The following is a 17,069-nucleotide window of genomic DNA, read 5'->3' as shown; positions in this document are numbered from 1 at the left end:
TTCTCTCTCTCTCTCTCTCCAATCTCTCTCTCTCTTTATATATAGATACTACTACTACTACTGATAATAATAATAATTTTATTAGCTGTATTTGTAGCATAGGCATTAAAGTAATTGTATGAAGGGACATGGACTTTTTCTCACATAATAAAAACAGGACATTTCATAGGAAAGTAAAACTCATTTTCTATATATGCAAATAAAAGGTACAATCTTTCAAAGCAAGGGATATTTGCTTAACTTCCTATATTTGCCACTATGGGAAATTTTCATTTTTAGAAACAGTACGAATAGTTCAAATTTTCAATATGGTATGGATTGTTTTATCTCATAAAATAATCATCTGTCCATATCTAACCATTTATTTCTTGCTGCAAAATATATCTTTACAGCGCTGTTTGAATATAAAGAAGAGTTTATCATCGTCCACCCCCAGTTTGACCCAAATATCTCAAGGTCCGCATGTACACAGTAGATTCGTGACTTTATTCACCGAACAGTCACAGTGTTCACCCGATGCTAATTCTAGGCTATAGCCTAGTTTTAGAAGTCAATCATCAGTCATCGTTAATAATTTGAACAAGCAATTAAGGATGCTTATATGCCGTTATCTTACTACTTATATTGACATTCTACCCAATCAACTATAGATAAAATCGTTTTGTGTGTGTTTCGTAATAGCAAGAATGCAATTTCAAAATGACATATGCTAATCTTCAGTATTAATTGCTTTGAAGAATATCCAGACGCCAGACATATAATTCAAAATTAGTGCTTTTTTCGAATATTGATTGTTTAGACTGCTTACCAAACGTATTAAGGCTAGTCTTCAAACTATTAAGTCACTTTACCGCTTGTGCTGCCATCATTTGTTGACACATGTGTCATGCATTTTAAAAGAGAATGCACAGCCAAGATACCTATAATAAGATACCATCCCCGTCACACAATCACAAAAAAAATACCTATTTCATATACTCATATGCCCCTTTTCAAAAGACTAAAATTTTAGGATCTTTTTCTTCGGGCTTATCTTTCAAATTCAGATGTTGCCGTATTTTGTATTAGTGTATTTAAAGTTGAGTAATATTTTCGACAGATTCACCAAGTCATCTGCTTACAACAAATAAATTGGCTAATTCGAGTTTTAAACCATATTGCTGGTCAGAAGTGTGCGTTGATAAATGGATAAGTAATAATCAAACTAAATTGGTGATAAAACACAACCTTGACCTATTCCAACCGGGAGCTATTTACGTCAATCCATTTGGCGTTTTCGCACAAGATTTCTCTGTAAAACAAAAGACTAGCATGTCCGAAGGGAAACGAGCTGTTATTTTGAAAGAAATGTTGATCCAGAGTCTATCCCATAACTTAAAATCATAAAACGAATCAAGTTCTAAGTAATGAAGAAACTAAAGAAAGCAATAAACGTTTGGGTGGAAAATATAGCATGCATAGTTTGTGGATTGTTTGGTGATTTGGAGCAGGTACTGTAACTCCTGAAGTAGCGCATCCTTGTAATATCATGCCATTGATTAAATCAAGAAAAAGAAAAACCTAATTGATTTGGGTTTTGAGGACGTTTAATTTATCCATATTTATAAAGCATAATTTGAAGCATATTTTCATTTCCTAAATCTACCGATTAGCCCGAAGATGAAATGTTAGTTAAGCATGCAAAATAAATTATCCTTTGTTGCTGATAGATTCCTTCATTACTCAATTTCAACTTAGTATTACGCCATGAAAGCTGGTATGATCATGCATCCACTGGATATCTTCCAACAATGTGTTTTAATTCAGTTCAGTTATTGTTCACGTGACTGATTTCGTTAGCTTTACCTTCAAACATTCTGCCTAGAATAGCTTTCAAGTTTATATAAAATGTACCAATCTCTCAAAGTCACAGTTCCTTAAAAAATATAAAGTCTTTAAGTAAATGTTTCAGAAGAAACACTGTAACCCTAGAATTGTCTTTCATATTTTAATAATTATTCCCCTCCTGCCAAGGGCTAATATGTTGGCGGATACTAAATGTACAATAATTGTTAATTAATTTTAACTCTAATGGGATCGCCAGTTTTTCCTTCTGTTTGACCCCATGATCTTAAATTAAGTAACAGAAAGAAGCAAAACCACAATGTTTTGTAACAACCAACAAACGGTTATTTTCCCTTGAATGCAAAGTGAAACTTTAGAAGGAAAAGGTAATTACAGTATTGTGAATTAAATCCAAAACAATTTCGAATGTTATATAACGAGTTCAAAAGTATAGAATCTTCTGAAACAAATCCAATAAACTTGAATGTGCTGATGTAACAATAGTATTGCTGTATCATAATGACGCGCTGCTGAACGTCTTTGAATGAGTCCTCAATAATCCTTAATTAGTGTTATAGACCAAAGTTAATAACGACTTTACATTTCCGATGATAAATTGAGATAAATAATTTCTCACAAATTAATAACTGATCACAACTGAAGGTGATTCACATACTAATATTAAGATAGAAATAAATAACTGCCCACACTGTCTCTTATGCACTGTATATGGACTGGCATCTAATTTATGGCACAAAAAAATGCCCATGATGTTAGTCACTTTCCCTTAAAATTCATAATCAGGTTTGCTTCCATACGCATGTAATATCAAACTAGTAAGCAAAGTCAGGCTTTACGAGTAAACGTCATGACAAAAATAAGGTATACATTAGATCTTTCCAGATAGCAATCAAGGGCCTGAACGCAGATCCATGTAAATATGTTGTTTACAAATGATCATTACGTTGAAGTAAAATACGCGATCATCAACAAATGTTTCCGGTGTAATATGTTGTGTAAAAATGACACTGCATTAATGAACAAATGTTAAACACAATATAGATCTAAACAACACTTGCCCTTATAAAGTTGTCGAAACATTTTGACAATAAAGGTTTCTAATGCATGTTAATAAAATATACATATCATTAAAATGACATAGGAAGATGTCTTATAATTGATAAATAATAAAGCAATATAGTACTTATATATATCATTTTGAATCACTACCATCTTACCCCTGTCTGCATGGGTTCGACTCTTAGGCTCGGCAAACATGGGTATGTGAGAAAGTTTGTCAGTAGCTTCTCGTGGGTTGGTTGTTCTTCTCAGGGTTTCCAGGGTTCTTACTCCACCATTTATACTGACTGCCATTCATAGCATATCTTGTGCTGAAAACTGGCGTTAAACCGTACAAAACCAACAACAATTTATATATTTACTGGAAAATGTATCTGCAGTGAGATAATGTTTTCTCTTGATATGCCTAACGTTGACTAGTAGAAAAGAATACATGAGCTTAGGTATAAAACACTACCCCAAAACATACACCTTGAAACAAAATTCCAAATTCACCCTTCCCCCCCCCCGGCCGCGAAAAGGTAATGGTTGATTTTTTAAGCTAGTTTCGTCATATGTCTCTTATGCAGGTCAACTTTTTATCTTGACAAGCCAATCAACAGTTGGTTAATCAGGATATTATTATGAGACGTGCAAACCTGTTCCAAAGCATTATTAGGCAACTGGCTATTCAATGAGTCCATCTCCTGTTCCACGATCTAATGTGAGTGGTGAATTTGTAGTGAAATTAGTGTTTTGTCACTGTGCATAATACAAATATCAGTGACACTTTTAAATGTCAACAATTACTTAATTCATAGGATGGAATAGTGAGCACAAAGTAGATACAGTCTACTGAAAATCAACTTAACAGTGCTGTGATCATTTTAGTTCTTACTAAAGGATCCACATTATTTATCAACAATTTTAAGCTGATACTTTAACCTGAATTTCATAAATGTTCTGTTCTTATCCTATACTAATAAAAATATGAATTTATACATACCTTTAATTACATCAAAAACATGTCAGTGAAATATTGGACAAAGTCAACTCTGTGAATAAATATAAATAATTACGGTTGTTCATATTGTAGTGCCTAGTATAGCTGAAAATCCGAGATTACCAGTTGCTGGGATAGCTGGGGGCATAAGCGCTGGACTTGTGGTCATTTTCATTATGGGAATCGGCATTGTTCTTTGGAGAAGATATCAGTATAAAAAGCAAAATGAACATGGTAAGAACATCATCAGCACTTAAATATATAACCATTTTAAATGCATGTGTACAAAAATGACCAAACAAAAGAGAGAAGTTATGTCACTGGCTTTTTCACCCTTGTTATTTGGAATTTATTAACCAGTATTAAGCATTGAACACAGATCCACATTCAACATTTCATAATCATCATTAGGCAGTATGATGCTTGACCTATTTTCAGTGGCAACTCATTATTATTATTATGTCATCTGTGTGTAATATGGACTTGTCACTGTCAAATATATGTCAGTATTGGATCTATGGCATTTTCACGTACTTCGTATAATATTTTATACCATAAATAAACATGTCTGTTTTTCATTAAATCTGTCTTTTTTTCAGTCTTCTGGTTTTCAATTGTAACTTACGTATATTAGACTATAACACTAGCATTCTTTAATGCCCATTAATATAAATAGTTTTCCTTCCCTGCTTCATGAGAAACTGCATTTTAACTCAATGAAAACAACATCTATATTACAATTAATACTACATTTCACATGGAAAGTTTTAAGTTATAAACTAATGTACACAATACTAATATGCATTCAATGTACATAACACAATTTGAATACTTACATTTTAACGACTATTATGTTCGATTATTAAATGTAGCAATAGTCACTAGTAAAATAAGGTCTCATTGTATCTCTATTGATCGTTAAAAAGTATATGACAACTAATTTTGTTAATTTTTTTGAAATTATTCTCCGTTTCAGTTACCGGTACAGACAATGACGTGTCGATGGAGCATGAAGAAAGGTATGACTGGTGTTAATCTCACTTTATGATATTATATTCCACAAATTGTTAGATTTTATTTCACCTTTTAATTGTAATCATTATGCAGTTAAAGTTTAAATTATTTTAGGCAATTTTGTTAATATATCTTGGAAATGTAATGTCTGTTGAAATATAATTTCTCGCATTAACCGAAAAGGTTTATAACTTTGTAATAAGTAAAGCTGAATGTCTCACATATATGCATTATGGGAAAGTATAGTATATAAGTGCAAAATTAGTTCATTGTTGATTTTGCACCGTACTGGTTTGAACTATGCCGCTAAAATGGGAACATATTTGGTATTGACCTTCAAATGCAGGAACAATAGTGCAATCATATTCTTAATAAATAGGGATGTAGCTATAAATTATGTCCAGAATAATTGTCTCCTTATTAATAATAACCAAAATAATACCAGCTGAAAATGGTTGATCCAAGCATAAAACATAAAATTTAAATAACAAAGGTCAAATTTTCTTATGCAGCACAAGTGCCAATTTTCTACATGATAATTTCATCTTCAACTGGTTGTGCACATTGTAGGCTGCAGTAAGGTGGAATGGTGGCGTAGAGTAGCTAGGGTCAAAAATATATTGGATAAATGTTAGAATATTATGTATTGGTTTCATTAGTATGTGTTGTGACATTTAAATGAAATATTTCAATCCCACCTTAGAAACGGATGAAAGGGCATCAGATATGACAAATGCAGATATACGTCAGTGTATCCCTTACGGGTGTGAGACTGAGAGTACAAAATCTCCTTCGTATCAAAACCGGGGGGGGGGGTCAAACTGAGCAAAAAACATACTTCAGTATCAAATCTGGAGCTCAGATTAAAAACTTGGGGTCTCTGAAGCACAAACTAGGGTAAAAGGAAACACTGTATTTGGAAAGTTTGTTATGACCATATTCCCTTTTATTGACACAAACCTTAATTCAACCAAATTATTCGTTTTATAATGGGGTATTTCATGATAAAAGCACAGCGGAAAAATACAATACGTTTCCCTGAGTAGTGACCTAAAAACATTTATTCCTTAGAGAATTATAAAATATATGTACAACATATATTCACGTTTTACAGTGAATAAGAACTAGTCAAACTGATTAAAATATCACATATGAGGTAAATGTGAAAGCAAATAATAGAAGACCTAACTATATCTCTAAAGCAGATACACAGCATTATGTATGATTTTACTTGGAATTTGGATCACACAGGGCACAGGTCACATATATGTTTTAACTTGAAGACATGACACAACATTTAAAAAAAGAGTTAACAGTACAATTCATAACGGGGTATGTAATTTTATTTTCATTGAATAATTGTCACTTAATCTTTTGTAACAATAAACATATGAGCACTTATTTTTAACACTGTACTTTCAGCAGTGTTGGATATGACATATGTATTACTATTTCAATTTCTAATTTAAGGCCTCCAGAAAATAATTCATATGAGAAATTGCACGCCTATGTAAACAGCGACATCAAGATGTATAGCTCAGTGAAGATCCCCAAAACATCGAAAGGTATCTTCAGCAGCAATATATTTCAATTTTCTTCATTTGTATTGCCCCACAAATAAAAACTAGATCCCATTGATATGCTGATGGAGTCTTACAAGATTGTTTGCTGTAGACATAACGTACACAGTAATATTTGAATCACAGTTAATATACCTTCTCTTATAATTTACAGTAGGCATAGTTATCACTGTTGTGTCAGTCTGTCCGATTGTCAATGCAATATATTTTCTTTTTCCCATTAAGACAGGTATTAAAACGAAATGCATTTCATTTTAGGTTGATCTACCAACTTCTACAGCAATGCTAGATTTCATGCCAATTTATTTCAGTAATTGTGCATGTGAAATAGATTTCTAGTGTACAGTGTTTTTTTAATTGGAAATACCAATAAACAGATTTATACCAAATGTATATCTGCTGATGGTGTCTATATTACTACATTCTGTGTATACTTCCTGCATGACGCTGACTATCATTATTGTTTCTTCAGTTATGTAAATATTATAATTGCACATATGTAGTCAGTGCACAAATAAGCTTGCACATGTTTCAAATCAGCACAGATGAAATGATATATGCAAGTAAGTATTCTGCATTCATTGAAAACTATCTTTCTAAATCCAGTGTTATATATTGTTCCTTTAACATACATAGAGGCAAGTTTGGAATTAGCCCACATCTCCTTTACACAAAACAGATGCTGGAATGTTTTTTCATATAAGCTGATATAATTTGTATGAGGTCCATCACAAGTCGATATTGATTATTGATAATTAGTATCAAGATTTATTTCATTTCATCCTCTTTTATTCGTCGTGTTCCTGTCAACACTTACATTCTTATCATAAACAATTTGTTTCAGTAGGTACATAATTTGACTTGTATAGTTGCTTTCTAATATACATCCAGGGTTATATGCATGTTCTCGTGCTTACAGATGCAGAACAAAAATATGAAAATACATGGATAGAAAGGCCTGACACAACTGCATAGTCCAATAAAATTCTGTACAGATTTGTAAAAGAAATTGTTTGAAGTTGATGGCATAATCAGTGTTGTTGGAACATCTAATTCTATAAAACAAATGTAGTGGATGTGGCAGGTATACAGTCGATGACGAAAATAACACACAATGGATGTTCATTGACAGATATATTGCAATATTTGTCTCATTCTACGTTTGTTCCAAATGTCTCATACATTACTAAACATTTTATCAAATGAATTATCACTGATGGAAGATAATTGTAATTCATGAATTGTTGTTTAGCTTCTCTGCATATAGTAACATTCAAATTACTTAACATAGTAGACTTGTATATTCTGTTCGGACCATTATAGTGCCATCATAAACCCACCAATTACACGATCAGGTCATTGTCATAATAAAAAAAATCATTGATGCAAAATCACTTAAAATATAAACTCCTTCATTCAGGAGTATATTTTGTTTGCTTATGTTAATATCCCTACGAGATTTGAAGTTAAATACATGAATAACCAAGTGCTGATGTATTTTAATAAACATAATATAAAAAATGCTGATACAATTAGATTGTATTTTTTAACTTTTATATCCATAGTCTCCACATGAATTGTGTTTTAACTTTTAATTGATGTTTAATCAAGTGTCGATGGATTTTAATAAACATAATATAAAAGATGCTGATATGATTGCATTGGTTTTTTTTTTTTTTTGTTGAACTTTTATCTACATAGTCTCAACAAGAATTTGTTTCAAATGACAAGTTTATGTTTAATCTCTATGTACCTATTTTTCTATAACTTTTAAATGTTGTTTTACATATACATGTCTTAAACTGTCAAATAGAATTTTGAAGGAATAAAAATTAAAATGAGTGCTTATAATGTCAGCCCTGAGTGAGATGCAAGTCGCTCTCTTAGTAAGAGGGATGGATAATTGGATTTTGCTGGCATTATCTAGAGGATGACCTCCCTTGATATTATACCCTGGCAAGAGTGAAATAAGAATATAATTTCAGCAGAGAACTGAGCAAGAATACTGGGGAGAAATAAAGCAAGACGAGCCCCCTTTGACAAGAAAATAACAAATTCAATTAGAACAAATTAATAACGGAAATTCCAATTCAAGTTAGACTATATCAATAGAATTTAACAGGTGTCTAATTTGGATTATTTCATCATCATAACGAGAGGCGAAAAGAGCACAATGTCCATGAACGATTTGCATCACCTTCCTGTCTGGACTGTATATCAAGGTCTCATAGTTAATCCTTCCTAAGCTCTGTGCTTTGCCGCTTCATGGACGTCCTGATCCTTTTATTCTCACCTCATCCATCTTTCCTTCCCCGGACTCCAGTCTCCATACTGACTCGTCTTTCTCTAAGAAAGCTGTTCATTATTGCTGTCCTCTTTCAGAACTTGTGCGTCCTAGCACTAAACATGTCTTTGTTTTTACAAGAAGACCACCTGGTCCCTTTCCTGTTTCACGAATAAAGTACTAATCTCTTTTTGCTTCCCACAGAGTCGAGACTAAGTTTCCTCTTCTAGGAAATGTTCAGACTAAAGAATTTGAACTAAGGTCGTCAAATTAAAGTTGATTGCTCTAAAGTGTACGCCCTAATCTATTCTGCCCAATCGTAGGCAGTGGTCACTAATTTTTCCCAAAGAAATACTTCCTTTCATCAGGTTTCGACAGCTCGGAATCTGTGAATGACAGTGCGTGACAATTTCCCCTTGAAGAAATGATAAGCGGACATAGGTTCCTACCAAGCGGTTAGGGTTGGTAGCTCAAATGTTTACTTTCTAAGGCCATGTTAAGAAAACCCAGTCAATTTCACAGCGTCGGAATGCTGTCCCTTTGAAACTTACACTGACATGGGGAGATGAAAGAAGAAAGGTTGAAGTGACCCCTCACAAAGACTTTTCTGGCTTAAATGCGATAAAATTTTAATGCTCAGTGTATTCAACTTTAAAGTTTGCTGCAATTCAAATTTTGACTCTTCAGAACAGCATAAGCAAGACTTTTTATACATAAATAGCATCAACCCTACCACAAGATGTTCAACACTAAGTAACACACATAAAAACGTCTTTCTTCTCTCATAGGAGAGAGAGAGAGAGAGAGAGAGAGAGAGAGAGGTTCAGACTGTACACATGAGACGTATTCATTATTTATTTCAGTATTGAGGATATTTAAATGTTATATAGCCTATATATATTATATATATCTTTCCCCTTGGTCATTAAACATGCTCCTTTGTCAATATTCCTCAAACGTCCTCTTTAGTGGCATATGTTTATATAATTGAAGACAGATTTTGTTCCCATCCCTAGGTATACATACTCAGTCAGGTAGCCATATATAATTTATAATACATTTTGATTAAGGCTAGATGTAACTGGCCATAATAAATGGAGAAAGCCATCAAATAGTTTGAAAGAATCTCTCAAACTTAGTGATGTTGTACTGATCAAAATAAACGCAAAGAAACCATGACATATCCGATTTTATCTTTTTTTAAAAATTCTTTCTAACTGCAGTAGTCTGGAATTTGTCCAAAAACTTTTTTTAAGCGTATTTTTGAATAATTATTTGCAAATCAGCGACCAGACATGTAATTTCTTGTGGCTCTTCCATCTTAACAGGTTCAAACTGCATTAATGTATTGCTAGATTCTAGTCTTAAACTAAGTAACAGAAAGAAGCAAAACCAGTTCATTTGTTAAAATGTAAAGAACATTTTATTTCCCTATAATTAAAATTAAAATTCAAAAGCACTTACTGTATTGTGAATTAATTCACAAATAATCCCGAAAGATTTATCACATGTCCAACAGTGTAGAATGTTCTAAATGAACTCATCTTGAATGTGCTGATGTACCAACATTACTGATGCATCCCAATGATAATGCTGATTTTGTTTAGCAGATTACTCACAAATGGTTACTACAAATGACTAATATTGGGTAATAAATACATAGGTGCTAGAATATCACTGGGTGGTGGATAGTAGATAACAGGGTACTAGACAGTAGACGGGTGATGGTTACGTTATCTAGTTTATAAAATATGCATGCACTTTGTCCGTTAGTGAGGGTAGTTTTTTTTGGCCTACCTGACTATTGTCATATAATGTCTATCGATGTTGTTCATGATTCTAAGTGGTAAATAAGATGCTTACTAAACGTTAAGTTCAAGGCCTAAATTTGCTTAAGAGTTAGTGAAATGTTATACCAAGTTTTCAGAAAATCTGTTGAATGATAGGACAGGAGAAAGTCTGTAAATAGCAGAGATAAGTGATCAATTGTTTATTCTTGTTTTGTATCATTCTTTGGAACTTTATGATCAAAGATTTTAGCTTTGTTCAAATATTATTTGAGAGGATCATTTATTTAAATTATTCATTGGAATTACAACTATTACTACTCTATGGTCTTAAACTAAGTAGTAGAAAAGAGCAAAAGCCAACAAGTTTTGCAAAATCCACAAATAACTTGTCTCCCTAAAATACTAAGTGAAAATTTATTAAGAACTTACTGTATTGTTAGTTAAATCCCAAATAGTCTAAAATGTTCTATCATCATTCCTAATGAATAAAGTTCTAATTAAATTTCAGTGGTGTTCAAAATAAGATCCAGTGCCAATACCTACAGATCTAGTATCAAAACTTCACACACCGCCCAACACTCCTTTTTAGTGACTAATACACAGTAATGTACAATGCAGTACCAATGATATGCAGTTAACATGTAGTTTGAGCAACCATTTTTGCATTGTTAATTCCAATTCAGAGCGACATCCACAATTTTAAAACATTGCTTCCATGGGACCTGGTCAATTGCACCTTTGTAAATTTGACAGATTTGTTTGATCTTAGTGTTTGTCTGTGTATTCTAATTGTCTTTGTAGTGGTAGGACATGACATAAATAATATCAATGGTTCAACATTCACAGAATGATCGAATGATACTGTGTTGCAATTCTCACACTTCATGTTTTTTTTTAAATTTCCATTTGCAAATTATTTTAATTTTTTTATTCTAATTTTCCGTATCATTGTATGGTTTCTTATTTGCTTTTTATTTATATATATATGTTTTCTATTTTCATTTCATGTTCAAATTAAAATTTCAATTATTATTAAATATTTTATTTTCAATTTTCATTTTCAGTTCGGCTTACAGATTTCAATGATTTGCCATTCATTAATTTTCAAAATGTTATTTCTTATTAATTTTCAGTTTCTGATTTCTATTTCCATTTTGTTTGGTTTTCTAATTTTAATTTCTAGTCATAAAACTTTCTTTTTCAAATATCATTTTGAACTCTAGATTCCAAGTTGAATTTTTGAAATTTTCTTTCAAAACTTTGTCTTGTAATTTTCAACATTTAATTCGATTTTCATCATTCACCTTTAGGTCAACATATTATCATTCTTAATTTTACATTTTCATTTTTAAACTTTTATTAAAAATTGTCAGTTTTTTTTTAATAGATATTTTACTTGCTTCCTTGTCATTTTCATATTTCAAAAATCTAGTTTTTCAATTCTTATAAATTTGATTTTCAATTTTTAATTTCATTTACCGTTATTAAATTTTTTTTTGATTGACAGAAAAAGGAAATATTTTGTTAGAGACTGAACAAAGCAAAACTAATGTAACAATAACATCGTCATCATCATCATAACCAGTTCCATAATTCAAGAGACTGTGGAACCACACATAGATTCACCACCAATTCTTTCCATCCTTCCCTGTTCTCCAGTTCCTTTTGTGGATCTCCAAACCCCGTGCCTGTCCACTCTTTAATGTTTTCTTACACTGTTTGTATGTCTGCTTCTTGCACCCTCTCACTATGCATTGCAATATTTTTTTTAACAGTCCAGATAATCTTGAGACATGATAATACTACTTTAGTTTTATTTTCTTTTCACTGTGGTCAAGACATCTTTGAAGGTTCCAATGGCTTGTTTGATGCTGTTGTGTACCTCTTTGTTGGTTATGTGGTCTGTGTATGAGATGCCCAAGATCTTGCAGCAGCATATCATTTTGAAGATTCGAATCCTGCTTTGTAGATCACATTTGAGCATCCATGTTCACAATAGATATTACAATGGAGTAACATCAGCCACATTTTGGAAGCAAGAGCTGTGTTGGTGTTCTTCGATATTGGTCTCAGCCTTGTTATTCCTGCTGTTGTCTGGGCAATCATGCAAAATAGCTTGGTTTGGACCCCTCATCTTTTATAATTGATCCCAACTAGTTGAACCTAACTAAAGTAATATAACCTTCTATAACAAAAATTAAACAGGATGACTGACAAGGAAGTTATGAATCGTACATGAAGCATTTGTACTTAACCAAAGAATAATCTGTAAGTAAAATTGCAAAGGGTATGAGTATATACACACTATAGCCACAAACATCACTTTTCAGATTCAGTCTAGATGTCACAGAATACAGAAAAACTTTGTTTCCTAAAATATGAGTTGTCCCATTATTAAAGATAAAGAACATGATTTTCTGTTGTTATTTGCTTCAGGGTCTGCTTTTTATAGATTTTTTTCTTCATTTTTCGCATTTTGTTTATTATTGGTTTGGTTTGATTTCATTAATAAACCTTTGCTGCACCGAGTACAAAGGGAAGCATGCAACAAATTTACATTTCAAACAAGCAACAAGTTCACAGTTTATTCTGGCTGATAATTATGAATGAAAGAAAACATGCATTCAACATGTCTGGACACAAAGTATTTATTTTGTGCTTGGTGACAGGTCTATTTTGCAAACATGTAATATGGCTTGCCATGCCATAACTTCTATGATCATAGTGACCCTTCCTCATAAAAGATAATACAATTATGTTATTTCAATCTGTTGACATGAAATCGCATATCTGGTCAGATATCTATAAAGTGTCATTCAAAAAAATACTTCTAACAAGACTAATCCTTTCTAGATAAATCTTGAGTTTAACAAGGTGTAGCATACAAATTATAATTACTGTCTGATACAAGCCTATCATCGTTTCTGTTTATCACTTTCGTAAGCGTTGTAGCGTTGCTCAGGAAATGGAATGCTTTGACCATGAAGTATAATATAAATTATTTACAACTATATCTTGATTATGCAATATCAACCTTCTAAACAAACATTCAATGTATACTTCCACCAGCATACTAGCCGGATCAATATTTGTATTTAGGCCAAATGTCTTTCAGTTGATACTTAAATGGGAGTGGCACATTTAATTCAAGCATACATTAATATAAACTATAGAAACTAGAAATCATTGGCACAGAAGTTAAATGGGTCTAAATTATAAAGACCCATCCAAACTCATATCTGTGGCAACATTTATGTTGTTACCTGTACATTTGTGACAAAGCTTATATCAGTCTGGGCCGCACTTGAATATTCCATGATCACCTGCTTTGATCAGTCAGATGGTAGCTTGATTTCACTAGATCTCAATGCTGGCTAGTACACATTTTTTAGTCAAGGCCATTCATGTGAGAAAGAAAGATCGAGAAGCAATAAAAATGGCCATATCGAGAAAGCTGCTCATTTCTAAAACATAACATAAATGAGAAGTTGGATTGTGAACCTCAGCACTGGCAGAAAATTCTCCTTATCCTTGAGTAAATAGCCCACTTTAAAAGGTCTTGATGACCCTGGACTATTTGTTTGTACTTGCATGCATTTGGCTGGGTACTCTCTTGTATGAATGTGAATGAATTCCATACTGATGCAAATGTAAAACATATTGGACATTTTCACACCAGCAGTTTTGCCCAATTTCCTGGTTAATTGGTTATCCAAACCATGAAAGTGGTGTAAATTATTTTAATGTTAGTTTAGTTCTATTTTCAAATCATTATAAGATGTCAAATCTTATCATTTTCAGCTTGAAATTCAATGCCATATGAACTGGTCTAACTGAAGTAGAAAGATTCAGGTATTCAAGTTTCCTAGAGAGAATTGGTGTATATCTTGATAATGGTGTATATCTTGATAATGGTGTATATCTTGATGATGGTGTATATCTTGATGATGGTGTGTATCTTGATAATGGTGTATATCTTGATGATGGTGTATATCTTGATAATGGTGTATGTCTTGATAATGGTGTATATCTTGATGATGGTGTATATCTTGATAATGGTCTATATCTTGATGATGGTGTGTATCTTGATAATGGTGTATACATTGATAATGGTGTATATCTTGATGATGGTGTATATCTTGATGATGGTGTATGTCTTGATAATGGTATATATCTTGATGATGGTGTGTATCTTGATAATGGTGTATACCTTGATAATGGTGTGTATCTTGATAATGGTGTATACATTGATAATGGTGTATATCTTGATGATGGTGTATATCTTGATGATGGTGTATATCTTGATGATGGTGTATGTCTTGATAATGGTGTATATCTTGATAATGGTGTATGTCTTGATAATGGTGTATATCTTGATAATGGTGTATATCTTGATGATGGTGTATGTCTTGATAATGGTGTATATCTTGATGATGGTGTCTATCTTGAAAATGGTGTATATCTTGATGATGGTGTATGTCTTGATAATGGTGTATGTCTTGATGATGGTGTATATCTTGATAATGGTGTATATCTTGATGATGGTGTATATCTTGATGATGGTGTATATCTTGATGATGGTGTGTATCTTGATAATGGTGTATATCTTGATGATGGTGTATATCTTGATAATGGTGTATGTCTTGATAATGGTGTATATCTTGATGATGGTGTATATCTTGATAATGGTGTATATCTTGATGATGGTGTGTATCTTGATAATGGTGTATACATTGATAATGGTGTATATCTTGATGATGGTGTATATCTTGATGATGGTGTATATCTTGATGATGGTGTATGTCTTGATAATGGTATATATCTTGATGATGGTGTGTATCTTGATAATGGTGTATACCTTGATAATGGTGTATATCTTGATGATGGTGTATATCTTGATGATGGTGTATATCTTGATGATGTTGTATATCTTGATGATGGTGTATGTCTTGATAATGGTGTATATCTTGATAATGGTGTATGTCTTGATAATGGTGTATATCTTGATAATAGTGTATGTCTTGATAATGGTGTATATCTTGATGATGGTGTATATCTTGATAATGGTGTATATCTTGATAATGGTGTATATCTTGATGATGGTGTGTATCTTGATAATGGTGTATATCTTGATAATTGTGTATGTCTTGATAATGGTGCATATCTTGATAATGGTGTATGTCTTGATGATGGTGTATGTCTTGATAATGGTGTATATCTTGATAATGGTGTATGTCTTGATAATGGTGTATATCTTGATAATGGTGTATATCTTGATGATGGTGTATGTCTTGATAATGGTGTATATCTTGATGATGGTGTATATCTTGAAAATGGTGTATATCTTGATGATGGTGTATGTCTTGATAATGGTGTATGTCTTGATGATGGTGTATATCTTGATAATGGTGTATATCTTGATAATGGTGTATGTCTTGATGATGGTGTATATCTTGATAATGGTGTATGTCTTGATGATGGTGTATATCTTGATAATGGTGTATATCTTGATAATGGTGTATGTCTTGATGATGGTGTATATCTTGATAATGGTGTATGTCTTGATGATGGTGTATATCTTGATAATGGTGTATATCTTGATGATGGTGTATGTCTTGATAATGGTGTATGTCTTGATAATGGTGTATATCTTGATAATGGTGTATACCTTGATAATGGTGTATATCTTGATAATGGTGTATATCTTGATGATATAAAAGACTATCCTTAATATCCAGGTCAATTAAATTAAATTATGAAAACTCTGGGAAATAAATACAATAATATTGCATGATTTTCTTCAAAAACTAAATTTTAAAATTACATTTACCACTGAATATACTTGAGTTTATGGGATAAATACCATGTATTTAAAAGAATCAAAAATGAGATAATTGTTATGCCACAGTAATGTTCTTGATGATAAGGTCATAGGTATGGAGAGGATAATATATTTGTATTAATTTGTCTTTTTTTCTCCATTCATCCATTCTAGACTGCCATTTGATCCAAAAGAAAATGGTGTCTGTTCACTCGTCATTTTGACAATAAATGAATCAGAACTGATATCCTTGGTTGGAAAGTAAAAACAATGTGCAATATGTGCTAAACAAGGGTCTGACAAACCATATAGTTTACAACTGTTCTACTCTCTCACTCTGTCACATAAACATTATAACAAGGGTCTGACAAACCATATAGTTTACAACTGTTGTACTTTCTCACTCTGGCACATAAACATTATAACAAGGGTCTGACAAACCATATAGTTTACAACTGTTGTACTCTCTCACTCTGTCACATAAACATTATAACAAGGGTCTGACAAACCATATAGTTTACAACTGTTGTACTCTCTCACTCTGTCACATAAACATTGTAACAAGGGTCTGACAAACCATATAGTTTACAACTGTTGTACTCTCTCACTCTGTCACATAAACATTATAACAAGGGCCTGACAAAATATATATATATATATACATAATAATAAAAATGATGAAAACGTTTTATGG

General features: G+C 32.2%; 1 protein-coding gene across 1 annotated transcript in view; it reads left to right on the top strand.

Annotated features, from left to right (window-relative positions):
* Positions 1-8,131, top strand: part of LOC149774833 (uncharacterized) — a 26,440-nt gene extending 18,309 nt beyond the window's left edge. The window contains exons 7-10 of the mRNA XM_089944651.1: positions 3,980-4,120; positions 4,863-4,905; positions 6,371-6,465; positions 7,400-8,131. Coding sequence (XP_089800777.1) covers positions 3,980-4,120; positions 4,863-4,905; positions 6,371-6,465; positions 7,400-7,455 — 335 coding nt within the window. The 3' untranslated portion in view covers positions 7,456-8,131. The remainder of the gene's footprint in view (positions 1-3,979; positions 4,121-4,862; positions 4,906-6,370; positions 6,466-7,399) is intronic.
* Positions 8,132-17,069: the final 8,938 nt, after the last annotated feature.

The sequence above is a fragment of the Sinohyriopsis cumingii genome, unplaced genomic scaffold (genome assembly GCF_028554795.1).
Source record: "Sinohyriopsis cumingii isolate HCF-2022 unplaced genomic scaffold, ASM2855479v2 utg000127l, whole genome shotgun sequence".
Classification (NCBI taxonomy): Eukaryota; Metazoa; Mollusca; class Bivalvia; order Unionida; family Unionidae; genus Sinohyriopsis; species Sinohyriopsis cumingii.
The sequence above is the reverse complement of the archived record's forward strand: the minus strand, read 5'-3'. Positions and strand labels throughout refer to the sequence as shown.